This window comes from Xiphophorus couchianus, chromosome 6 (genome assembly GCF_001444195.1).
Source record: "Xiphophorus couchianus chromosome 6, X_couchianus-1.0, whole genome shotgun sequence".
Lineage (NCBI taxonomy): Eukaryota > Metazoa > Chordata > Actinopteri > Cyprinodontiformes > Poeciliidae > Xiphophorus > Xiphophorus couchianus.
In genome coordinates this window covers 15310873-15337994 of record NC_040233.1, presented here as the reverse complement: position 1 = coordinate 15337994, position 27122 = coordinate 15310873, and the positions used below count along the sequence as shown (strand labels likewise).

The 27122-nt window shown below is 37.9% G+C and overlaps 1 protein-coding gene across 2 annotated transcripts; it reads left to right on the top strand.

Moving 5' to 3' along the window:
* The first annotated feature begins 344 nt into the window (after nt 1-344).
* On the top strand, nt 345-26978 carry LOC114146985 (oxysterol-binding protein-related protein 1-like). 2 transcript variants are annotated; one of them, XM_028021464.1, is made up of 27 exons: nt 345-657; nt 754-839; nt 923-997; nt 1150-1261; nt 1376-1461; nt 1872-2016; nt 2140-2207; nt 3256-3300; nt 4293-4366; nt 5327-5390; nt 5526-5627; nt 5731-5856; nt 6061-6139; nt 9830-9936; nt 17442-17610; nt 18727-18919; nt 20557-20632; nt 21912-22046; nt 22181-22278; nt 22354-22536; nt 22617-22724; nt 23001-23090; nt 23278-23404; nt 25071-25187; nt 25268-25391; nt 25473-25563; nt 26208-26978. In XM_028021464.1, exons 1-27 carry the CDS (start codon nt 537-539, stop codon nt 26308-26310), a joined length of 2904 nt encoding a protein of 967 aa, XP_027877265.1. In that variant the 5' UTR covers nt 345-536; the 3' UTR covers nt 26311-26978. The 2 variants fall into 2 exon arrangements, with proteins under 2 accessions (XP_027877265.1, XP_027877266.1); XM_028021465.1 differs by lacking the exons at nt 345-657; nt 754-839; nt 923-997; ... (8 more) ...; nt 5731-5856; nt 6061-6139 and adding an exon at nt 7526-7831.
* Nucleotides 26979-27122: the final 144 nt, after the last annotated feature.

Here is a 27122-nt window from a genome sequence, read left to right as displayed (position 1 = left end):
AAAAAATGTAAATGGTAATCAATTATGTTTTATCTTTTACATAAATATTGACAGTACATACATAATTACAAATAATTTTTTTATTTTTCTAAAATCTTCTTAAATTTAATTCTACAAGAATTTAAAAGAGCTAAATTAATAGGCCAAAATAAGCTTAAAAAGTAAGAGTCAAAATTATATGATGCTGTGTGTAGCTTCTTAGTTTATTTGCTTCCTTGGGTTGTGCTAAGGTGGCTAACCACCCTACATGCCTGCAGTTTTGGCCACTGTAGCAGTGGCCAAAACTGCCCCAGTCCACTCCAACAGCTGCGTGGTCACGTGACGGAGGTTTGTCAGCTGATGGACGCTATCTAATTTCAGCAGGAAAGTTTTTCCCCCTAAAGCAAGCTTCTTGTCGTAAAAGGTTGCTTAGCATTCTTATATATTTAGACAGATTTTTTTTAACATTATGTTTTAGTTGTACATCGCCTGTCTTGTTTTGATTCTCAGAAGTGCGTCCATGAATCTTGAGTTAACTTTTGTTGTGAAGTTTAGAGATGGAGGAAAACACTCAAGATCAATTTCTTCTTTTTGCTAAAGAGGGCAATTGCCCTCCCATCCAGAAGCTGCTTCACTCAAGAAGAGACAAAACCAACTTGGTTGACATTAATTGCAGATGTAAGTGGGGAAAAGGGGTGGGGAAGTTTAACAGCTGCTATAATATAACTTATGGTGTGCCTTGGAAAGTCTTAGTTTTCCTCATTTTCATTACAGCCAAGTCTAAAAGCACCTTAGGATGGACAGCTCTTCATCTGGCCTGTAACTCTGGCCACAGGGATGTTGTGGAAGAGTTACTCAAGGTGATTTTATAATGTAGAGTACTCTGTATTCTATATAGAATGCACTCAGCCATAGAAATTTACGACAATGGATGCATTTGCAGGCAGGGGTGGATGTAAATGTGCAAGATGGCATTGGTGACACCCCTCTACACAAAGCCGCATACACAGGAAGAAAGGTATGAATATCTTACTTATCCACTGACATTGTTCTCAGTGTTCATTGACACTATAATCACTATCAAAAGGCTGGATATATAAAAAGTGTTGGTGTGTGGGTGTGTGTGTGTGTGTGTATATATACAGTATATAATTTATTATTACTCTGAAGGAAATTGTTCTGCTGCTGCTCCAGTACAATGCCTGTGCCAATATAATCAATGGTACAGCTAAAATCCCCAAAGATGTCACAGATGATGATGAAATCATTACCATGCTGGAGGGTATGAAATCATATATATATATATATATATATATTGTATATATATATAGGCTGATGACTTCTCATTACAGAAGCTCAGCTGTCTTTGTTCTCAAGTGCTGTTTGGTCTGTGCAGCTGCAGAGAGGAGGGAGATGAGGCGACGAGAGGAGAGGCTTCTGGAGGCTGCTAGAGAGGGGGATCTCTCCACTCTGTCTAAATTGGTTAGCATCTGACCTTTCTTGGAACTTTTGAAGATAAATTGCTAGTTGAGAGGGTGTTTTCTTCCTTAGATTATTGACATCTTTCAAACTTGGTGCATGTTTCATGTGTCATTTTTTTCAGTTGTTCCTGAGATCCTCAAACAGGAATTTATTCAGATTTTACGCTGTTTTTCTAGTACTGAGCTTTAACTGATAGCATGTCTATCAGGAGGGTTGCTAAAACCAAGATTATGCCTACAAGTTATTCTTAGTTTGCTTAATCATACCTCATCACTGTCATTGTACATTTCAAATGTGATAATAAACATCTCAGTTATTAATAAGTTTCCTGAAGGTGAAATTGCTAAAGAGATAAATGTCAGATTTTGTTTTCAGTTTTTCACTTTCATCTTTTGTCTTCTTATTTCAAGATCAGTGCTAAGGAGGCTCCTGATATCCACTGCAGAGATTCAGTTGGAAACACTCCTTTGCACTGTGCAGCCTACAGAGGGCAGAAGCACTGCATCATAAAGCTGCTGAAGTCTGGAGCCAGCTCAAATATCAGGAATAGTAACAGTATGAAACTAATCTTGTTTTCATTTTTACATTTTTGGGGGAAGTATTAAACATTGTTTTCTCTCTTTTAAAGTACATCTTATCCCTATATTTGTATTTATTTATATTGCTGGTCTTTTTCAGATCAGACCGCTCTGGATCTGGTTCAAACTGATGAACTCAAACAGATGATTGCAGCGTATCAAACAAAGGTAGAATAAAACAATATTCAACCTGTAGGAAGGCCTTTTTTTCCAGAAGGGACAGTAAAGATGATTGACAGAAATATAGATAGTATTGAACACTGGGGATTCTGGAACAAAGCCTGTTGGAGGCTACAAATGATATATGTAACAGGCAGTTTTCAACTACACAATGAGCCTAAACATAAAGTGTAAGCGGCATATAATGACCTGGGTTCAAGCATATTCATGTAGTAAAATGGCCAAGTAAAATCCTAGAACTAAATCGGATTGATATTCTGTGGTAAAACTGGAAGACCAATGATAAAACTTGCAATGACTTCACTTTTGCCCTTGTTGTTGGTAGAGATGCAGTCTCTACCAAAAACATGCAGCAATAAATGCAACTGCATGTGTTTTCTATAATGTATAATTTTTTCTTCCACTTAAGACATGGGGACTTGTATTTTATGTTTTTCTATTACAATGAATTGCACTGAAGTTTTTTGTTGCAACCTGGTAAAATGCAAAACAATTCACAGCATCTGAATTCTTTAGTGTTTTTTGCGCCAGTCTGTTGCATTGCTGCTCTACTTTTTAATAAAGTTTCGTTGACCAATAAGTAATTACATTGGGGCTTTCCTATTAACCTCTATTGTTGCTCCATAATTAAGTGCTAAATACAGCAAAGTAACTGAAACATTTTATGCACGTTTTTTTTCTTTAAAAGCTGAGTTTGTAGCCTTCTATAGTTTTCTAAAGACTTTATTCTATGCCTTATTTTTTTCCTCATGATCTGTGGGGATTTGAAGTCAACGGATTTTCTGCATTTTCCTTTCTATCTCTGTTTGTAGTCTCTCGGGCTCTGACAATGCAGAAAAGACTTAATAGCTCAGTGGTCTGTACTCAGGGTTGGATGTCTGATCAATCTGGCTTAGCTTCAAAAATAAGGTTTTGTATACTAAGTTCTTATAGTAATAGTGCTAAAATTAAAATGCTACACATGAAGCTGTCAAATGCTCTAGATATGTCTGTAAAAATACTATTTGTTACCCATTTGGAGAATTTTGTTTTTCAGGATGTGACCAGTGAAGTGCAGAAGGTCGAGGGCCCTCTTTGGAAGGTACACAGATGTCAAAGTGAATTCTCATCTGCTCTTATTTAGTCTAACATCCACATATTCGATGGTATACACTGATCAGCTGCAGCAAGCAATGTAAAAACAGCTGCCTAATATTGTAGAGCCCCTTAAGTTGTCAAAACAGCTACTAACCTAATTGACATGTCACCTCCAAATCACATTTAGGAAGAGATTGCATTTAAGATTTATCATAGCTAGCTTAAAGTACAAAAGCTAAAAATCCCATAAAGTATAGGAAACAGCATGCCTGGTCATGTTAATTAACTTTTTCAAGACCAATTTAATAGTGGACCTCAAAAAATAGATTTGAAGCGGATGATCTATTGTTGCTAATTTTTCTGTAAAACCTAAACTGAAGCTAAAGTAAACACCGAACAATGATATGAAGTGTGATTTTGTGTGAGCTGGACAGTTTTAAACACCGAATATACAGTAAAAAAATGGATGTAATGTTTGTGACTTAATCTAATTTTATCACATAGTGTTTAGTTTTCTTTACATCTATATTTGCTTATTTTTTCACAAATATTAGTTTAACTGTATATGCTTATATTTATATTTGAAACCAGATGTTTATGAGCAGTATTCACCAGTTTTTCTTTTCTCAGGCTGATGTTTTATTGCCCTAAATCATTTAGCATTCCCAAGAGGATTGCTTCCTTTTGTACACACCTCTTTTTTCCATAAACAAAATAAAATCCTTCCCAGAAAAGGTTTGAGAGTTTAGGAAAGACCTTTAAATAATTATTTATGCAAGATGTTTGTTGTTAAATTGTACATTTTAGATCATTAGTTGGTGGGTTTAAAATATTTTTTCTTAAAAAGTATATATTAAAAGTATCTTAAATTAGATGTCTTTAATTTTTAGTTAAAGACATCTAAAAATTATATTCTATTTTTCTCAGATGGGTGACTTAACTGGATTTATACCTGTTTGCAATTCACTGCTGGATTCTCTGTTTTACCTTTTACAGAGTTCACGTTTTCTTGGTTGGCGATCGTACTGGGTGATAATTGAGAATGGAAAAATCTCCTGGTACCCCACACAGTGAGACACCCTATTTTGAAGCTTGTATAATAAACTGGTGTATTAGCAAAATATTTATCTATAACTATGTAAAGATAGAATAAAAGAATAAAAAAGTACAATAAAAAAGGCTCCTAACCATTCAGAAGGCAATCATACCAATGTCTCCAAAGTACAGATGAGTATTTTACTGCACTATATTTAACGTTAGTCAACAGTAGAATAATTCTATTATTAGACTTGCTTAAACGACAAATAAAACAGCCATCAAAGTGCTGACGTGAGCAGATACAAACAGTTCACTGGCACTGGTCCAACTGGGCTTATTTAACAAAAGTCTTAATGCATCATTATAAGCCACCTTCAATCTTTGAAGACTGGCTTGTTTTAAAATGGCACCACAAATGTGGAGTATACAGTGATGTGCAATATGATCTAAAGAAGTGCAGTTTCACTTCATCAGAACAGAATTCAAACTTACGAACTAGGATATTTGCCTGAGCATATATCATTTGAACCTGACGGTAAATGTCCTCATCTTCAGACAGATGGTCTGTCAACACATGACCCATGACAAGATATTTTTACTTCATTTGATACGATCAATAAAATCCCAGACAGCTTGAAATTTGTAAATACCCTATTTTTTGCCCTCTTTAGTGCGACAGATCAAAATGATACTTTTTGATGGATTGAATTTAACATCATGTAGCTCACCATATGCTGAACAGACATTAAACAGCTTCTGACGACCAGCTGAACTTGGACTAAAAACCACTAGGTCATCAGCATACATTAAATGATTTATAATTGTATCTCCAATCATGCAGCCAGTTCTACACAGGTTTAGCTGCCTATAGAGGTCATTCATATAAAAATGAAACAATTCCCCCTCACCAGAATGGAGATGAGGGGGAATTGCAACTTCTCAGAATTATTTGCAATTTGTTAGTCTTTTACTGTGATTTATCTGTTTTGTAGAGCCGATGCACAGGCTGGAGTTAGAAAACAGGGATGCAAATCTCTTTCACAAGCCTATTGCATGGTGAGTAGCAGAGGTCGTTAGATTGTTGTGGTCCTCTATCACGACTGTACAAGCATTCTCATGTAAAACATGCTTCACTTGTGATCACACGACTTGCAACATTGTTTTTGACTTTTTTGTGTTTTGTCACTCGAGGTGAAACCGTGGGATCACTGCTTCTTCATGCTCAGGTGCATTGACGACACTGTGCATAATTTCAAGGTGCCCTCAAAGATGGACTCCATAGCAACGAGGAAGGCAAGCTAAAACACTGTCTATATTGCTGCAGTGCTACTGCCTCTACAAGTATAGCTCCATGAACATTCTAATGGTTTAAAACTACTGGGATTTGCTTGCACAGAGATGGCTGGATGCTTTGGAGGAGCATGCATCCTACAGCGCTCGTCACTTCAATAAAGACCAGATTGTTTTAGATGCAGGTAGTGATGGTAATATGGAGATGAGAAATTTGACACAAGCTGTTCAGGTAAGTAAGCTCTGTTGGACAAAACATCTGCAGGCTTTCTGAATGTGGGTTATAGATAAAGTGTGCCTCGAGTTGAACATGCACCTATTTTTGTTCCTCTTTCTTGTTTGAACCTTAATCATGAGCTCATAACAAACCTGTTTTTGTTGAGAGCTGCAGGTTGTTCCATTGCTTAATTCAGTTTCTTGTCCTGTGCTTTCACAGTCAGCCAAGGTCTGCCAACATAAACTGGAGAATGAAGTGTCAATATTTGAATTCATGGTGAAGAATGAAGAGCACTCTGGTAAGAGGCAGATAACAATTTCTAATGCAGGCAGTGTCTTCCCTAAAAATAGGTACCGGCATTTTTTTTTTCTTTAGATCTTCAGTACTCTAAATTAATTTTTCTATTAAGTGTATTACCAGAAAAGAACAGAAAAAAATTCAGCCCATAATGTCTAACGGTTTTTGAGATTTTGGGGGGTAGGTGTACCGTGCCACAAACTGACCTTTGAGTACAAAAACATGGGGTTTTGAAAGCCGATTACTTCAAAAAAAATGTTCAATTTGACATTTATTTGTAATGACATTCTTTAAATATATACAAATCATATTGCAAAACATGAAAATGCACTATAGATTTCTTATTTTTAAAAAGAAGATTCTTTAAAAAATTTCATTTTTTAAAATAAAAAAAATGTCAATATTGACCCTAACAGCACACATGGCATTTTTGGATACCATATTAAAAAATATATTGAAACCAAGCCCCAAAAGCTATTTTCCCAGCCTACTATGTGGTCTTTACAGGCTCAATTTTTTGTAGGGGTCTGGGACTGTTTAATAAAGACTTACTAGGCCACAAAAATGATTCCAAAGCTAATTTGACCAACGGAAAAGTTTTTTTAAAATTGACAAAATTGAGTATTTTTTGACCATTCCCCAAATTTGTATTTTCCCTCAGATTTCAATAAAACTTCTCTACTACAGATAAATTAGGCTGCTGAATAACATAAATGCATCCATTTTTAGCCATATTTAATAGTTTCCTTGATATTGTTTATAGGAAATAGGGATTTGTTGTTGTTTTTTTTTTAAATCTAATTTTAGAAAATTTTTGACTTGCACCAAAATGTTATTTTTTTTATGCATTTCATTAAAACTTCCTTCCTAGATGTCAATTATCCTGCTGCATCAGATAAAAACATTTATTTATAGCTATTTTTAGTAGTTTTTTTTATTTTGCTGACTGAAAATATAGTTGTTTTCTTTTATGGAAAATTCCCTACCACTGACCATCCGAAAAAGTGCCAAAGACAGTTCAGTTTTTCATAAAACGTGTCCAGAATATATTATTTTAGTATAGATACAGTCACTTCATCGTGCCACCGCCCACATGATGATGCCCTGGCGGTTGCCCATGCCGCCCATATCAGAAACCGCCACTGAGCACATCTGCTGATGCGCATCATGTGCTTGTTGCACAAATCGCACAAATCTAAATAACACAAATACAGGTCGTCATGCATACTTCCCATGGCCCATAAAAACAACGCCTCTAATCCGCTTTTTAAAATTATTATACTAAATAATGACGTGCACTGAGTTGCCATGGCAACGGGTGTGCTTAACCGACAGAGAGTAAAAAGGTACGACTGATTTTGAGTTGATCACCTGCTTGAGCTATTTTACCTTTGCTGTGGCGCATTACAGCCGCTGTTGTTTCTGAACGTTCAATAAACGACAGACCTGGACTAATTGCCTCGTTTGTCTGTGAGTATACGTCATTCACAGCAAACATCAAATGGGACAAATGTATTTTGCCTTATAAACAAACACGGAGGCAAAGACTGCGGGCAATTCTGTAACTAGTCCTACGTCAGGTCTGTAAGGTTATTAGCGGGAAATAACGGAGAACTCAACGATAAAGCCCAAGAGGACAAATGAGGCACAAAAAAGTCCGATTGGATGCAAGTGTGAACGTGGGACAAAATGGGTGAGTAATTACTTAAATAGTACCTGCTTGTGAAAATCGGCCTTCAGGAAAATGCTTAGAAATAAACAATAGTATGAAACGGTGTTTAAATGCCAATATAGCAGTTAGCGCAGTCTGTTCTCATGCTGCCATAGAGCTGCCTTTGGAATCTACACCGTAAAATCCAGCATAACTACCTTCACTTATTGATCTGGAAATGATTAGATGTTTAGCATTGTTGTTTTAATTTTACTGAGTTGTGAGTCGTTAGCACGGAGCCTGAGCCTTAGGAGCCCTCAGTCGATACCACGGAGCTATCAGTAAGCATCGTTATGACAAAAACTGGAATGTTTACTACCAGTTACCTTCGTGGTGCTGACTAACGTGGTAGCTCCCGTCCATTAGTTTCATTCAACTGGACGGGCTGCAGTCCATGATCCATTTCCTGCGTTATTCCAGACTCCTTTTTGATTTTGGAAATGTAATAAATTGTATTGCGCCCTCTGTATGTTCTGGGTGACGGCTGTCGGGATTGCATATTACCCACTGACAACTTGGACCGTGATTATTATTTTCCTCAAAATCTCTCCAACTGCAGCGCGTTTTCTGTCAATATTGTCGGACTACTGTACTTGGGGCGCTGATTGGTCCGTTGCTGACAAGTGCCCTGGAATGATTGGGGAAGGATTGCTCTACGTCAGCATGGGGGCGGAGCCGGCGTCATGTCAATTAAGCGAAACCCGAACTCCTTGTTCTCAATGAAGACCTTCTGTATGGTCAAGAACATGAATTTGTTCCCTCATGGTATTGAAGATCGAGAAATGTTTTCTAAACTGTTTTCATGCTTTTTAGTTACTATAACATTTTAACACTAGCATATGTTTGATAGAGAAGGTGATGTAGCCCCGCAGCTGCTGCCGGTACTCCTCCCTGCTCCACCTTACACACTTTGAAGAAGAGATTCAGACCCATCAACCTGGAAATTCAGAAGGTTTCATTGCTATCCAGCCTGACAGTCCACCTTCATATCTGAATCATGCTCAAATTGTTTGCTGTTTAAATAAGTGAAATTTCTGAGAATTTCTGAATTTCTCAGAAATTCATTTGAATAATTTGAAAAATTATTCAAATGAATAAATAATTCATTTTTATATGATAAATTGAAGCATTCAATAGAAAAAAAAGATCTATAAAAGCAACATATCATGCCCTGATCTATAGAGAATCTAGAACAGATGAGGAAAAACTCATTGGCATCCATTTGTAGGGAAATTGTTGACTAGGTGACCAAAAATATTCCAGGAACGCATCAACAATTGAACCAACTAAGGACAACACCTAAAGCACTTCAGGTCTCACTTGCCTCAGTTAAGTTCACAGATTCATCAATTAGTAAAGGAGCTTGAAGACATGCTAGTAAGTCTACAAAGAGATAGCTCAAATGTTACATTTTTAACTAATCAAAGTGTGGACTCCAATCTATTTTGAATACTGTAGCATGATGTTAAAAAGTTCAAATATGCTTGAAACCCTCCAAAAGGGCTAAATTAAAAAACAAAACTCCTCCACAGTAATGTTCATACAATAAGTTAAACACTTGAAACATTGCGACCATGGATGGCACACCCATATTTTACAATATTTTTAAATTTTCTTTACATATGGTCAGATTCATTTAGATATCTTTTTGCACTTAATTAAAGAAATAATATCATTTGAAAACTAGATTTTATGATTAGGTTATACATGTTATCCACACATCCCTCCATCCATCGTCTGGGCGAGGGAGAAAATACTAGATAACCTCATAGGCATCAATTAATTCACTCTTAATTCTTCAATTAACAGCTAAAAAATGATGATAGATTTTTATTAGGTTTTACTAAAATAATGGATATTTATCCATAAAAATGGTTTCTTGGTGCACTTTGTTTCACTTGAGCAGAACTGTCTTAAAAAACAATAGGACAAATTGCATCATTATTTCAGAACTATGTAATCACAATTTTTTTTTTTCAGGTATGGCTGTACACCTTCTACTTAAAGCCAAAGAGACCAGCAAGCTTTCAAGTAAAACCTGTGATGTTCTTCAACTATGCTTTGAGCTGCTTTCAAAACAAGAAGAGGTAAGGATAACAACTCATCATCTTAGAGCGATTACCAAAAATGATTTTCCCTTCCCTCAAATTAGGTCTGCTAGTAAAATATAACATCTAGCTGCTGTTCACAGTAACTCAAATCAAGCAAGACACATCTTGTTCAATATAACTACTAATATAGGCAGTTTATCTAAATTAGCAACTGTTAAAGACTGCAGACTCAAAAGTAGTAAAGCACTTCATGTTTGACAAATTTTCATGCTGAACTAACTTATTAGTTAGTGGAGCACCATTTTGCTGACTTGTTGCAAATGTGACTCATAGCCAGACACCAATGATGCCCAAACTTCCTCTTCTATCTTGGCCTAATGCTGCAGGTTTCCAGTGCAAGCAGAACCAAAGCAGCCCAGTGCTCCCCAAAACCAATATCACTCTCAACTGCAGTTATTGTGTACTTTTCATCATATGCTCCATCCGTTCTCCTCAAGAGAAACTGGTGGTTCAAAGACCTGGAAATTTCCAATTTTGATGTATCGCCACAAAGAACTGAATAGTTAAACTTCTTTGGCCTATTTTTATAGTTGGAGCTTGCCTTTCTTGTGCTTTTGGGTCAGTAGTAATAGTGTACACCATGAAATTCAAGCATGTTTCTTACTGTGGAAACTGTAAACTCAATGCCACCAAGTCTTTGTGCATGTCTTCTATATGTCTTTGTTTTGTTGCTTTTTCTTTTTTTTCTGCCTCCTCGGGAATCTTGTGACAACCATTGATGGCTTTCTCTTTCTGTCACATCTAGATGCAGCAAACATTATTTTTACAATTTTGAATTAAGCTGTCAGCTTTATTCCTACAAACATTTAGGGCCTTTACTATCTTTTTGTACCTCTTTGCCTGTTTGCTCATATTTTGAACTGTTCTTTCAACTCTTATTGAAAGCCATATTTTAACATTTAATATAACCTTACTTCTGCATGACATGTCATGCAAGGTTATGTTTTGTTGCACCAGGTGTGCCTGACCACGCCTGATTGGCAAATATGTGCTCATATGGAACATTTTGTTCAGTGGATTGAACAATTTTGAGACGGCAGTAGTCACTGCATGCAGAAACAAGTGCTGAATTTGGACAAAAATCCATTAAATACTTTTTAAAACTACTTAAACTGTTCTTGTTAAAATCAAAAGATTTTTGATTTTGTTAGTGAACCTAATTTGCAGTCGGGTTGAATAATTTTAGGCTGAACCATTTTTAGTGTATGTAGATTTTTTTTCCCATATGCACTATCCTCATAGCGCCTTAAAATATTATTAGCGTATCATTGTAATGCATTGTGACTTCCGAATTGAATCATTGGTGTGGCTCATTGAACCTTTATGAATCTTCATTTCATTGACTCTCATCTCCACACCCCATGTCCTGTTCTCTTATTGGCTGATGATGATATACTGAATGATTACAAAATCCTCAGACCCCTAATCTCTTACGTTAGCGCTCTCGCGCCAATCAGATTTGAAATTTGTGTGCGCGCGTCCACGTCACTGTCCACCTGTCTCAGTGCCTGCTCTCCGTCCTTGAGGGAGTGGGGGGAGGGAGCGTTGTGAACGATGTGGTAATCACTGGCATGTCTGTAGGAAGGATATGGGAGAGATCCGCATTTCTGCTTAGGTCTGCACTCGGCTTACTGATCAGCGCAGACACGCTCACAGCGAAACCCTCAGACTTAGATCCTCCACTCTCATGCTCACAGGAAAGGCTGTGCTTGTACTGAGTGAAGGAACTCATGGCGCGGGTTTTCTGTCTCACCATTTGAAAACAAACGCTCGCAGACAAGCGTGCACATGCCAAAGCATCTGAGCACAGGAGGGCGAAGAGGCAGTGTTGGCACACTTATCCATCATCTTCACAGGTACAGGACTCGGCTGTTTTTCTGCAACATTCTCAGTTTTGCTCTCGATTGTCAGCTGGAAAACTGTGTTTACTGTGGGCTGGTCCCTGTAGACTTGGCGAGAGGTGTTTGAAGTTTAGGGCGGATTTTTTTAATGTATTTTTTTGTAGTCTTGAGGTTTGGTCTGATGCTTGGGCACAGGCGAGGGCTTTTCATCAGTAAGTGAAGGTTATTTCTGTGGATTTAATCATCCATATTCAGCAAGATAAATTGGGTGGTTCAGAAGTGCTGCTTTGTGCTTCTCTGCTCATTTCATCTTTTTTAATGAGATCAGGTCATTAAGTAATGCATTCAGTTCAAGTAAGAGTCCAGGCTGGCTTGATTGAAATTGCACTGGAGACTTTTTAGGCTCTGTTTTGCTTATTGAAATGCTTCTTTGGTTTGAAGTTTTTTCTTTTTTTCTTTTCCCCATCAAATGGCCATGCTCTCTACTGATGGTGCTAAAATAAATGATCGCATTAATTTTAGAACTGATATAAGAGCATTAATCAGACATAATCTCATGGGAGACGCATGTAAAAGATTTAAGTATGAAATTGCTTTAAAAAAAATTATTACGGGAAACAGAATAAGAATCAGTTCAGAATCAAACCATCTTAAGTTAGTGGAAACTGGCTGCCAAAACAGTTCACAAAAATAATCAGCCATTATCATTATAAGGGGGGTAAATATATCCCCTGCTGTCTCCTCAGCAGTGAAAATCTTTGATTAAGACAAGAAAGAATATGTCTTAACAAGTATGCAACATCCATTACTCTATGGCACTAACCGGATTAGACTAAACATGACAATATAACCGGATTATATTTCCTCCACTGCTGAGATTGCTGGTATTAAGCAGCATTAGGTCTAATCCTGAATTTTTATTGTCACACCACTGATGGATTTTATCATTAACCCATCTTACATGTTTTTGAAAACAATACAGAGAGGCAACACTGACCATGTGGTGTTGCTCTTCAACTTCTTGGAATGAATAGATTGTGGAGAGACAGCACTTCTTAGATCAAAGGGTTTCACAGCAGTTACAGTAGTGCCCCTCAGCATTGTGGATGTGACCTATTTCAACAGCTGCTGCAGTGTGCTTTCCTGTGCAAGTACATGCAGTTTTTAGTCTGGATTATTGGTGAATATGTGACATTTAAGGTAGAGATGTTCCATCAATCAACCCAATAAGACTGGAAATAACAAATTCTTCCTTGATTGATTTTAATCATTGATCTACATGTCAACTACTGAAGAAAAAAAAAAATATATATATATTTTCATCCCCTCCAGGGGGTCTTTTGTGGGCTCTAGTGTCCCTTATATGAAAGTAGGCTGACAGGAAATGAGGAAGACATGCGGCAAATATCACCGGGTCCAGGAATTGAACCCGCGACGGCCACGTCGAGGACTCAAGGCCTCCAAACGTGGGTCGTGCTATCCCCTACGCCACCACAGCATGCCCAAAAAGATTTTTTTAACCTATTGAAAAAAAATCAATAGGTTAAAAAAAATCTAATTACATTTAAAAGTACACATTTTTTCAAACAATCTGTAGCACATTTTGTCTATTGTATCTTATAGTTCTTAACGAAGTTGTGTTACACTTCAGAGCAACCTGATTATTATTATTGCTTCATGAGAAATCTGATCTGTGCATCTCTAATAAAGTGGAGACCTTTTTGCTAAACTGGTCCATAAATTTAAAAGTCCCAGCCAGAAACCTTCCTGTGGGTTTTGACAGCCCTCACTGATTTATAGGCCCAAGCTTTCCAAGTGCTTATTTGGCAGTTCGCTTCCACAACTGTCAGGGAAACAAAATCATTGAGGTTTATAGCTTTACAGCGTATGTTCTCATGCAGATAAGCTGACTTGTCGGTATAAATTGCTCTAGAGCAGTGGTTCTCAAACTTTTTTCAGTGATGTACCCCCTTAAAAATATATTTTTAGTCAAGTACCCCCTGACACGGGCAAAACATTTTTGGAATAAAAAAGAGGTACAGTGCTGTAAAATCACTGTCTGGTTTATTAAAGCCAAACAACTTATATCAGTGAACCTGACAAATACATCCATATTGCAAACATTGCATGGTTAAACAAAAAAGAAAAACAGAAGACAGTGACCACCAGGAAGGTGCCAGTCAAAACTGAAATATGCAACAAGATGGCATGGGGAGGTCCGTGCTTTGTCAGGGTATCTGACAGCCGCATCTGTGCAGACGCTGCTGCAGGATTTCCAGCTGATAGCGTTTTCAGTGAAAAACATGTTAACGACATGAAAAACGCAAAAGAAATACAGTGCCTGGGGGGGGGTCAGAGATCGTGGGACGTAAATCCCATTAAAACATACTTTTCCATGTACGTTCTGTACTTCGTCGGCTCTGGTTTTGTCTTCTTTTTCACTTTATCTGTACTTTCAGCAGCATTGCTGCTACGCTTTAGCCACGTCTCCATAGTTACAGTGTAATCATGATAACGACAGGTCGTTGACGAGTGCCCTGGGTCCGTGGGTCAAACTAACTTGGTGGGGGGGTCCATTTTATTTTAAAGGATATTGAAACTAAATACTGAATATAAAATTCAGTGCATGAACACACATTTATATTTTATCAAACTTTTTACAAAATAATTTTCCCCAAGACTTATTATGAGGAGCCTACTGATTTTTTAAAGATATTTTGAAAAGCTTCACGTACCCCCTGCAGTACCTCCACGTACCCCCAGGGGTACGCGTACCCCCATTTGAGAACCACTGCTTTAGAGGTATAAGAATAGTATTAATGTATCTTTTAGACAGAGATTTTGAATTGTTTTCGCAATTTTTGAGAAAGTTGAGTGCAGCTCAAAAGTCCTGGTACTTCTATAAGCTTAAGTTTATTTTTTATTAACAATTCACCAATAAGGGTTTTCTAGGCAATACTAATTTCTAGTTTTCTTTTAAATTTGACCAACCAGTTGTGATTTCAGCCATTCCAATTTCTTTTTTTTCCTGTTGATGAAAATGAAATCTCTTTGTTATCTCTGATGTTAGAACTCAAACTTGGGATGGTGAAGTCAGGGAGCAGACTCGACTTCAGTATCCAGTAAAAATGCTGCACATATGAAAGGAAGTCAGAGTTGCTAATATAAGTTATTTATTGGGCCTCCTGACAATTTACCTAACTAACTTGACTGCATTACTTGCTTAGGAGTCTCTAATGCTGAGCAAATAGAGTTTACTGAGTTCCCCAGTAGTCATGCCTTCATTGTAAAAAAAAAAAAAAAAAGTATAAAATCTGGTCAGTTTGGATGCTGATGTGTTATACAAATTTATATTCTCATAAAAAGCTGCTAAATTTGTCTACTGAGGTATGCGATGGACTCAAAGTTATTGGTTACTTGACACCATAGATTTATGATCAGTAGGCTGTACTGTTAGTATGACATAGCATTACTGTTGAATTGTGACAATTTTGCTTTAGAGCTCTGCTTTTCCTTTAGCAAAGAGCAAAATAAAATTTCTCCCCTCAGGGTGTTGGCCAGGGAGAAGCATCCCTCTCAGGCTCCAGCGACGGCACGGAGTCTCAGCCAGGCTTAAAATAGCACAGTTTGTGCCCAGGCGAGGCGATGGAGGGAGAATAAAGGAGCTGGCTGAGATGGTTGCACAACAGTGGATGGGCTCTTGTGCCTGGGACAAACAGTGTCACCTCATCCCCACTTCTGGAAAAAAGCTGTGAAAAGTGGCCATTGTTTGTTCACGTTTGTTTTTTTTCCTCGTCTTTGGTGGTCAGGTTTTTCACACGGTTTTCAAGGGAATTTATTCAGATTTTATGTCAGAATAAGTGTGGAAAAATACTGGTATTTCCAGAATTTATTCCCCATTCAGTTGTGTAAAAGATTAATCTGTCCATCAATTCTGTAATCACTTCATCTAATTTATCCATTTATTCTTCCATCCAACATCTGGTTTTTGATTAAAAATCAAGTCTTTAATCTTTACTATAATCTTTGATTAGTCCACTTGTCTAGCCGTCTGTTTCTTTACTCATTTTTTTTCTAACTGTTTTCTATTCTTCAATCTGCACATTTTTTGATCGACCCTTTTCTTTCGTTTTTAAGTCCTTTTGTCCATCCATTCCTTCATCAATCCTTCAAGTTTATATCTGTCCATTCATTCAGCCAGCAGTCCAGGGATCAATATCTTCAATCTTTGTACCAATTAACCCATCAGTCTTCATTCTGTTCATCTGTCAATCCATGTAGTGTTGACGATGCATCTTTTCACCCACTCATCTGTTCTTTGATCTATTCACCCAATAATCAATCCATTCTTCCATCTATCCTTCCGTCAACCTGTCAGTACATCTGTGTTCCTTCCATTTTTTTAATCCTTCCATTCATCCAGTGAGTGATCTGAGCGCTCATACATCCATCCATCCATCTAGCTGTTTGTCATTAAATCTTCTGAAAGTCTACTGGTTCATTTTGAAAGCCCGACTGCTGAGGTTGAAAAGGAAAGACGTTGGATTCTGCTTCCCAAACATAATTTTTAAAGCTGTTATTAAACAGAACGATCATTCCAATGCTTCTGATGCAGCCTAAAGGAACTGAACATTGAGCAGGAAAAAAAGTGACGGCTGTAGGTGTTGGTGTTAAATCTGCAGTGTTTGCACCACACAGCTGTGGAAGCTTGTGTGAATCAGCTTCTTCCACTGTCTAAAAAAAGCAATGCAGCAGCAGTGCAAGGGTCTCTGTTTATACCACAGTGGAAAACATTTTATTCTTAAGTAATTATTGATTATGTCCAACATTTTCTAAGATGCGTTTTGAACAAATCCATAGTCTAAAATTGCTAAAAATCACTATTTGTTGTCTGTGGTTGTCTCAATATTCAAGAAATGGCTAGACAAATGGTCTCTAAGTGGCAGTTTTCTTCAGAGAGGCTAATCAATAGTCTCAGTAGGATAAGTGATGAGGCTGAACATTTTTAATTTTAATCGAACACTCTGGCCGAAGTTTGCAGTCCCTGATTTACTTTTTGATTTTCAAGCTCCTCTTTCTCTGACTCATCTGTCTTGCTGAAGGTTACTTAGGAATGGAAAGTGCTCCATTAGGTAAATGGAAGATTTTTTTAATTACTATTATTTGTAGTAGATAACACATTATATTTAAACGTTAATGGTGTGCTTGTTTTTTTTTTTTTGGTCTGTCTCTGCTTTGATTAGTAGAGGGTGCATATCAGGAGCAGACAACAGGAAACACTGATCTTGCATGTCCCAAAGGGACTCGGCTTAGGTTGCTCTGAAAGGACACTTGATCCTGGCCTACAAAGCTTTCTGAAACTGGGGTGTATATTTCCAGCAGGAAACATACACTCCACCTATCTGCATGTTTAAAACAATAAACTTACCAGTTGAAGTGCACAACTGATTCAAAAGACTGAAGCAAAAAGACAAATGTTGACTTCTTAATTAAAAACCAATTAGAAATTCACATGCTGTGCTTTGGTTACCGTCGAATGACTGTACTTAAACACTGGATTAATGTCAGTGGAGCAGATTCTTTTAGTTCTCCCTGCTGGTTGCCTGTTTTTTTATCTTTCTGGTGGTCCGGTGCTTACAGGTGTGGAGCCTGAAGGTAGAGCAGGAAGAGGAGAAGAACAAAGCTCTGACAGAAGCCCTGCAGAATTTGGCAACTGAGCACTACGAACTCAAGCAGTCCTTAAGTAGGAGCAAGAGGTCGTCTGCACTTTGTACTCTCACTGAAGATGACTTCTATGATGCTATCTCAGGTCAGCAACCTCTTACACAGGCTTTTGATTAGGGAAATGATGATTTTACTTATAACCATATTATAAACTGATAGTAAAGGGATCATAATATTATCTAGGAAATTGAAATTGTGCTAGCATAAATTTGATGCATATAGTTTCAGATGTTGTCTTTTTTTTTTTTACATTTTGCAGTTTACCTTAATTTTAAGGTGAGGGTGATTGATGGGAACATCGTGATGATATAACAGAGAGAGTAATGAAAAAAATGTGGGTCAATCATAATATTATATATTATATCATAATATTTTCCCAATATGATGTTTTTCTAAAATTGTGCAGTTCATTGAATATGTTTTTCTGAATTTAATCTTGTGTTATTCTTCACTAAAGTACTTCACTAGCATATGAGTGTGGATATGAATTTTTTCGCCTTAGCATGATGTTGCCACCTCCATGCTTTTATACATTGAAGAAAATTACAATGTAGTCTTGTCAGCCTAATAAAAAGTTTTCCAACACCAGTGCTTCCATGGAGTGGTATTGTTGTAACTGCTATAGCAGCAATTCCTGTCTTCACGTTGACAGTGGTGTGTCTTGAAAGGTAAATATTTTATCAGAATCTCATATTTACCCGAGCCTAGTGTGTATGAAAGCTTTCATTTTAATTTGTCTGCTTTTTACATTTTCCTTTAAGACCTATGTGCAATAAACGTATATTAATCATAATAGTACAGGGATCTACTATGATAAACATATTCCTTTTGCTTATAAATGCTTATTTGATCTTCTGTCCTTTATGTGTATGAATACCTTTGAAACCAGTGGCAGTGCTATGCAAGGGAGGAGAAGCATCCAGTAGTTGGAGACTAAACAAAGTAAGAGAAATGAAGCCTCCCTGTGTCCTCCTATTGGAACACAATCCTCAGGTGGGGTTTGGCTGGCAGCTGGGAGGGAGGAGAGAAGCTCGGGCTCCAGCCCTTTTTGTTTTTGGAGTGTATGCTGTTTAATCAGCCCAGAGCGGGAGCATGACTGAGCCGACTAATAGAACTCGTCTTTACAAATGTTTGTTTTGAGCTGCCGCCTGCTTCCCACCCTTCTCTCTACTCATTCCCTTCATTGTCCTCATCCCAACAGAGTCTGAGTCGGAGCTTTCTGTGAGCGGCTTTCTGTCTGTGGCCAGCTACCCCTGGGAAGAGGACGAGGGCAGTGACACCTCTCTACAAAACAGCCTCCATCATCCCAGAGCACACGGGGGGGCTGCCGGCATGTCAGGGGAGGGTAACGATGGCAACAAAGCTGCCCAGCACAATGGAGTGAGGAAGCACAGGTAGGACATCGTGCTCATTTATTGGTTTAAATCTTCTTTAAATTGTCTCGTCCCAGAGTTTTGTTTCTAAATGTTATTTAGACCAAATTTCAGTATATTATAAAGAGTATATCACCATTGTTAGAATACTAATGACCTGACTCTGCAAGAGTGTAATGCCAGTCGTCAGAGTTGGCGTAATGAGATGCCACCTTTCCACTCAGGTCTGTTTTTGTAGTCAGGTGTGGGTTTTTTGGGGGGGGGGTGGAGGGTTCCCCTTAACTTGAACTGATCCACAGAGAATAGTCAGTAATTTAGTTTTTTTCCTGAGCACTGACTTTCCAAGTGAACAATAATTTCATTGGTATTTATCAAAATGTTAAATTCCCCTCAGATTCTGGTTTTGTTTTAGTCCCTCTTTGCTCATTCAACAGCTGATCTCTAAATAATTCCGCTTGTGATGGTTGAGAAAAAGCTCAAAAGATCTGGTAGTTGCTTTTCTGACTGTATGCTTAGGTGTGTCTATTAAAGATATATCAAGTTTCTGTTTATTTAAACTTACTCATTCAGAGAGTAAGCTGCTTGGCTGTTTGCTCTGTTCCTGTCTTTATTATAACTAGATATGTTGTTCAAATGGTTTCAAAAATGACCAAAGACTCAGTCTTATGATTATTGATCCAATCCCAAACTTGATCAGCTATAAGAGGGTTGTGGAACATCCTTCCTTTCATACATCTTGTTTCTTAAATCTCTTTGTGACAATTCTGTTCTAAACAAATACATAAATGCCTAGTAATGCTTAATAAATAATTAAATGTTAATCAGAAATTAATGAAATAAAAAAATTCTTAAATTACCTGGTAAATTATTTTTAATCTAAACCAGCTACTAATCCTGCAAACATAGAAGTACAGCTTTATAAAGATGTGTTCTATTTTGGAAGCATAAAAGTCCTGCTATTACCATAATGAAAGAAACCCACCATGCTTAAGTACTTCTTGGAGTCAAGGGAACTGGGACAAAAACTAGGCCAGAAGTATATCCAGTATGCTTCACTGCTCCTTTCATCAGACAGATGGAGCGAAGCCCCTCCTCACTCCCTGCATCTCTGTTTATTTAGCTGTAGTAAAGGCTTTGTATGTGCTTAACTGCTCCAGCACTCATTTCTGAACAAGGACACCATCTGCCTCCAGTCAGCCTACCTGTAAAACAGTCCATGCTGCAGACGTCAGTGAAGCTATTCAAGCAGAAAAGTATAAGTTTATGAATAATGGTAATGAATAGGTTAGCATTCGGGCAGATTAATTGAAAGGGTTCCGAGCCAGTATTGAAAACTCAGCACACAGCCACTCACAGCTGAACATCCATTCTGGGATTCTGCATGAGGCCTGGTGTCGTATAACCCGTTTCCCCCGAAATGGAGGCTCAATTCATAGTGCAGTGCACTGTTTGCATTGCTGGCTTATAACCAGAACAGTTACACATCTGCAGCTGCCTAAACAATATGAGAATCTGGGTTTGTTTCACTCAGCTGTAGCACCAGCTACAGAAGTAAAATAAATGGACTGATATAGCTTGACGTGTTTGAAGTAACATGCGGTCTAGATTCAAGTACCTATTATTTTCTTATTCCTTTGATTTCTACTTGATTTCCACAGAACATCTCTGCCTGCTCCAATGTTCTCCAGGAATGATGTGAGCGTCTGGAGTATTCTGAAAAAATGCATCGGCATGGTGAGATGGAGAAAAAGTAGCTTTAGTCAGTCTTTTACTCTATGTGCTTTAACCTATTTAGAGCTCATTAATGCAGCTTTATATTGGTTTGAAAGTATGTGTTGAAAGTGACTATGTGGGTGACTGTGGCTTAGAAGAGCAGTTGTCTTGTAAATGAAAAGTTGTAGGTTCGATTCCAGTTTCCTCACATTTTGGGTGTCTGATAACATGGTAAATATGTTATAAAATATCTAGCTGATTGGTAAGTTGTTTACATATTTTTTGTTGTGTCTGGTAAATGCTGAATAAAACTAGATTTTATTCAAAAATGGTTTCTGGGGCATTGATGCTAGATGTGGCAGGGAGCACGACATCTGCCTTTGCTCACATGTCACGGCAGCAGATCAATCACAAATCTGAACCGCCTGCCACCAACACCTGAAAATTCAAGAAAAGTTTTTACCATATCTTACCTGATGTAAGGTGACCTACAGATATGCAACGTGGTTTGAAATATTTAGAAAGCTGATTCAAATTCTGCTCATTTTTCCTTTTAATGCCTCGTGGCTGAGAACTGTCAGACTGAAGTGATCGTGTTTGGATGGAGTGATATCTTTTCCCAAATCAGACTGCAGCACATGGGGTGAGGTGGATCAAAACAACTCAGGGATTAAGGATGGTGGGGCTAAAATGTAGAAGTCATTTCTAATAATAGATAAAAGTATGAGAATTTAAAGCAACTTTGTAAATTTGTCATTCTGGAAAGAAGGAGCCAATAAACCTAAACAATCAAAAGGATTTGCTTCAGATACATCTCAAAATAAAGGTTGGAAAATCTCAAGAAAATGAAAAGGAGGAAAGTGAACTGAGTACCCACGGCTGTTTTTGCTGCATGTAATTAGTTCTGAAGTTGTAGATTTAATTTGAGAATAACATAAAACTCAAACAGGTTGTTGTTGGACATCAGAAATCCTCTATTATTCACCACCTTTTTTTTTCTAATAGCGGTGTACATTTCTGAAGTTTATGCATCCAAAATGCGTAGAAACCACAAGCATCAAACAGGCACCTACATGGGGAAAAGATTGTCCAGAAATTCAAATTCACTTGTTTTAACCACAACTGTTAACTTGGAATTTGAATAATTTTACTCCAAACAATTGAGTGGGAGGAAATCAGTATCTTTTTCTGTATTGGTGCTCAGAAAAGTTAATTTTTGGTGAAAAGGTAATGTTTAAAAACCACCGCCATGTTGCTATTCCTTCAATGTCTTTTATCTCCACAAACTTTCTTCTGCTAGGAGTTATCTAAGATCGCCATGCCTGTGATCTTTAATGAGCCTTTGAGCTTCCTCCAGCGGATCACAGAATACATGGAGCACACCTACCTCATCCACCGAGCTAATGCTGCTACAGACTCAGTAGAGAGGATGAAGGTAATTTAAGGACCCTGTTTGTTTAAATATAAATGTTAACTTTAAGGAGATCCTGTACATTTACTGTAATGTGCGTCTTACTGTCACCATCAAATAGTTAACTGATTCATTTCTCATGACAAACTGTCCTCTAGTGTGTTGCAGCTTTTGCTGTGTCGGCTGTAGCATCACAGTGGGAGCGCACAGGGAAGCCCTTCAATCCGCTACTGGGGGAGACGTATGAGCTGATCAGGTATGACTGATGAACGAATAGTTTTGTTGTTGGTAGAGTTGCTGTTACTTTTATTATTCTCTTGCTCTCCGCTAGAGAGGATCTGGGCTTCAGGTGGGTGTCCGAGCAAGTGAGCCATCACCCCCCAATCAGTGCCTTTCACGCTGAGGGCCTCAATGAGGATTTTCTCTTTCATGGTTCGATATATCCCAAGCTGAAGTTCTGGGGGAAGAGCATAGAAGCAGAACCCAAAGGAACCATAACTCTAGAGCTGCCCAAGTGAGTTCAGTCTGCTTCCCTAATGGTTTAATATCATTGTGTTAACTTTGTCCTCACTACCTGATGTTTAATCTCTACAGATACAATGAATCCTACACCTGGACAAACCCCACCTGTTGTGTCCACAACATCATTGTTGGTCAGCTTTGGATTGAGCAGTATGGGAACGTGGAAGTGATCAATCACAAGTAAAGAAATCCCTCAGTCTTTCCAGTGTTCGTCATGCATCTCTTTGCAAAGTCACTTCTCTGATTCATTTGCATGCAGAATTTTTCTTCCTCCATTTTCCTCTGTGCTCTGCATGTCAATCTACTTTTAAATCTGTCTGACTGATCATGGGGGAAAAACTGGGACAGCTGTCATTAGAATAGGGTCGTGTGAGCAAGATGATAAATGTTGAATGAACTCTTGCAGAGTGAGAAAAGTGAAAGAGAATCCGTAAACACGCCGTTGTTCTGTTTCAGAACTGGAGAGAGGTGCAGCATGACATTCAAACCCTGCGGCCTCTTTGGAAAAGAGCTTCATAAAGTCGAAGGATACATTCAAGACAAAAGGTCTTAATTCATTAAATATGAATAAATACTTACCATATTGTAGGATGACGAGATGGTTTATGGTGCACAGTATTTTTGACCATACTCATCTTTGTCAAAACAGTATTCGTTCAGGAGCTCTGCTCTTGGATAACAGATGGCAGCAGAAGCTGTGGTTTAATAGCATCTGTTGTTTTTATGTTTACAGTAAAAAGAAACTCTGTGCGATATATGGCAAATGGACTGAGTGTCTCTACACAGTCGACCCCGCAAATTTTGATGCCCACAAAAAGACGGATAAAAAAAACTCTGAGGAAAAAAAGAGCAACAAAGAGGTAAGAGGTCTCCCCATCTCAAATGCATCCTCTAATTGGTTGAAAGGTTTGAGGGCAGATGCAAAAGACGGTGACTTTTTATCTGTTTGTGGGTTTATTTTGTAAGCAGAAGATGTCTCAGTACTGTCTGTCTAGGCCAAATACAGCACATTTAATCTATCTCATTTTACAGGAAGGAGGTTCCACTATGGTTGCAGAATTCAAATCACAAGGAAAAAGGAGAAAAAAACGTTTCATTAAAACATATCTCAGTTGGTTCAATTAAAGTTCCTTCTTATCACTGCAGTTGCTTTCTGCTTCTACTAAAGAGCTTGTAGAAAACATCTGGGAGAAACGGCTCCGCTGCAGCCTAGCGACCTTGTGTCTTGTTGCTAGGCACACTGTCGATGCACGATGCTAAGAGAAAACTGTCTGCTCTCTAGCAACCAGGCATTGAAAGTAATGTACACGATCACCAACATTTCTTACCTTATCTTAGCTATATGCAGGTGATGATTTAGGTTGCCTTTACTGTTTGCTGTTTAATGATGTTGACAAGTTTGTTAATGTATCTGTTTCAACCAGCATGCAACTATCTAACTGTAATGTTTGTCAATGACCGCAGTGAATGCATTAAATGCCCATGATTGCAAAGCCAGGTTTTAATGGTGGGCTCACCTCCTGCTAGGCCGAATGGTCACTCCAGCACCCCGATCTCTCTGTAACTTTCTGTTTTCAACAAACAGTAAGTTAAAAATGACTATTTCACAGATTGTAGTTTGTTTAAAAATCACATTGGTTATTTTGTATTCTTTTTAAAATTAATAGCACTTGGGATTAAGTGATCTTTTTTTTTTATCTTTCTTCTACCATTTAATTTTCATAGTTGTCCTATGAAGCTTTCCATTTAATCCAGACTAACACAGGGTGTTTAAACAGAGTAAGATGACCTGATGGGATGATTCATCATTCTTATTTTTTTCTGTAATCCAACTATGAATGAATGCTTTTTTTTTGGCCCTAATATTTTTTTTAGCTGCTGACAATTCCTTGTCAGCACTGTAGTAAATGTATAAAATTTAAGAGGAATAAAGTGCCAGGTCTTCCTGCTGAAGTGTCACTCAGACCTGTTTTACCTGATTAAAGATAAAGTGACATCCGAGATGTCCCGAACTCTTAAATGTTTTACTATTTTGTCTCTATTTATCCATTGTGCTGCACAAATGGTTCATCTTCTAATCACAGAGCTGTAAGAGCCCTGAAAAATGATTACAAAAAAAATAGCTAAATTGTTTGGAAGCTCTTAAATAAGTGACTTACGTAAATAAAAGGGAGTTATTTCTCTGACTTACGTATGCCCTTCAGCGGTTATGCTAAGTGAGCACACTTCAGTTTTATCATGCTATCAACATAAAAAAGCAGAAAAAGGTCATTATTTGCTGATTTATTTAAAACCAAAGTTATAGTGAGCAATAATGATCCTCCTGGCTCTGAAAGTGTCAATTAGCTATAAATTAGGACACCGTTGGCTCTCAAACTTTTAATGTCTTCACCAGTCTGTGTGCAACTTGTGCACATGTCAACCTGTCATGAGTGAATTCTAGATTCCTTGCCCTTAGCGGCTGCATGCAGCACTTGTTCGTTAGGCCGACTCTGACTGCTTGCGTGTCTGCTTCTACAACCTCAGAGCAATGTTGATGAAGAATCAGAAGAAAAGCCTCCACCTGATGCTGAGACAGTCCAGGTGATCCCCGGAAGCGAGCTCATCTGGAAGATTGCACCTCGACCGGAAAATTCAGCCAAGGTGCCGAATAGACTGAGAGAACTTTTTAAAACAAACATAATACCAAGATGTTTGCGCCCAACTGCTTCTCTCTGTTGCAGTTCTATGCATTCTCCACATTTGCCATGCAACTGAATGAGCTGGACAAGAGCATGGAGGGGGTCCTTCCTCCCACCGACAGCCGCTTAAGGCCTGACATTCGTGCCATGGAGAATGGAGACATAGGTACTGTGTCTTTTCTGTGCTGCTGCAACGATTTAATTGCATCTCTGGAGGCGCTGAGTTTTCTGCATTCATGTGTTCTAGATCTGGCAAGCTCACAGAAGAAGAGACTTGAGGAGAAACAGCGCACAGCCCGTAAAAACCGCTCCAAATCCACAGAGGAGTGGAAAATAAGGTTGGTGGGGAATACAATTTACAGTCTGGTATTGCTCGCTTTCCATTTTGGAATTGATTTAACTCACCATCTCTCCCATGTTGTCGTCAACTATCTATTTCCATTTGCAATAATGTGAAGGAGCTCTGCACTTGGCCCAAGGTTTGGTTCAAAGATTTGCTTTAATAACTGGGCATGGTTTGCTCTGATGTGAAAGTGCTACTCTGCAGCGCCCTCTTCAGTCTAAAATTTGGACTGCGTCTGGTGTTTCAGTGATATTTACTTTCAAACAAATATTTACTGCACTTGGGAGCATCTTACATTGGAATAAAAATGTATTTCAGTAACTCATTTTAAATGGTAAAGGTAGATTTCTTTCACACTTGTGGATTATAGATTTGATGATATATTTTCTATATTATTATTAGTGCAATAAGTCTATAATAAATTTGTTTCACAATTTTAAAGTGAATTACTGAAAGGAATGAACTTTTCAATGATTTTCAGTTTTTTTTATCTTGAACTATGTATACATAAATTCCATCTGACTCTGTGAATTTCTTATCATTTACTATTTTTCTGTGTTTGTGCGAAGTTGAGATTTTTTTTTTTTTCCCCAGTCAGCATATTGCTCATTTGAATTATAATCTGTTGTTATCATGCAGGTGGTTTCAGCAAGGACCCAATCCACACATCAAAGCTCAGGACTGGCTCTACGCAAAAGGCTACTGGGACAGGAGTTACAGTCAACTGCCTGACATTTACTAAATGTAAAACATCCTCAGATACACTTATGGATTTCCATTTTACTAACTTTGGACATCTGCTGCTGCTCTGGTGATGCATTACCAGCTCAACAATGGAGTCGGTATAGAAAGGGAGATACGGTTTGGGAGGTAAAATAATGTGTGTGAACAATAAAGCACAAAAACTCTTATTTATTGTGGCTCTCAACCACTGATGTAAAGGTAATAGCATGTAGTGGAACTGCTAGAATGTATTTTAGAACTATTGCGTTAGTTTAACTCAAGCGTGCTCATTATTTCTATTCAGTCAGGAGAACATTTTACTCATCAGTGTCAGTGCAGTGAGGTGCGAACAGCCCTTCAAGCAGCTTAGCCTGAGCTCATTTTCCCTAAACACGGCTTTGGCACTGATTGACACTTGTTCATGCATATTATGCAGTGCAGAGTTTTACAGTAGATAACTGAGATAGATTTGCCTTTTCCCCACATGATACAGTGAGTGGTGCAGATATCTGGTGTTTACATGAATGTGATAGAATATTTTGCCCTCGGCTTATGAGAAAAAGTCACTATATTTAATTGTAATGCGTCTACATATATCCCGATAAACATGTGCTTGCAAAATATTAGATTCTGAAAGAGAATGACTAATATAATAGTTTGGTTTGAAAAATAAAAAAACATCCTAAATGTGTTGTAACAGCTATTCCACCTTCCATCATCAGAGGATAAATACATGAGATCTTCAAAGCTTAAGATGCTTTCATGATTTACCAAAGCTTCTACATGTCTCAACTTTCCTCTATGAACTGAGGTGTTCACAAATATTTTCGG

What these genes read in the sequence shown, in the direction of transcription:
- LOC114146985 (XM_028021464.1), top strand. Translation starts at nt 537, where the DNA reads ATGGAGGAAAACACTCAAGATCAATTTCTTCTTTTTGCTAAAGAGGGC. An exon ending in AAATATCAGGAATAGTAACA is followed by an intron (nt 2,017 to 2,139) that starts GTATGAAACTAA and finishes GGTCTTTTTCAG; the next exon opens with ATCAGACCGCTCTGGATCTG. An exon ending in TTGCAGCGTATCAAACAAAG is followed by an intron (nt 2,208 to 3,255) that starts GTAGAATAAAAC and finishes TTTGTTTTTCAG; the next exon opens with GATGTGACCAGTGAAGTGCA.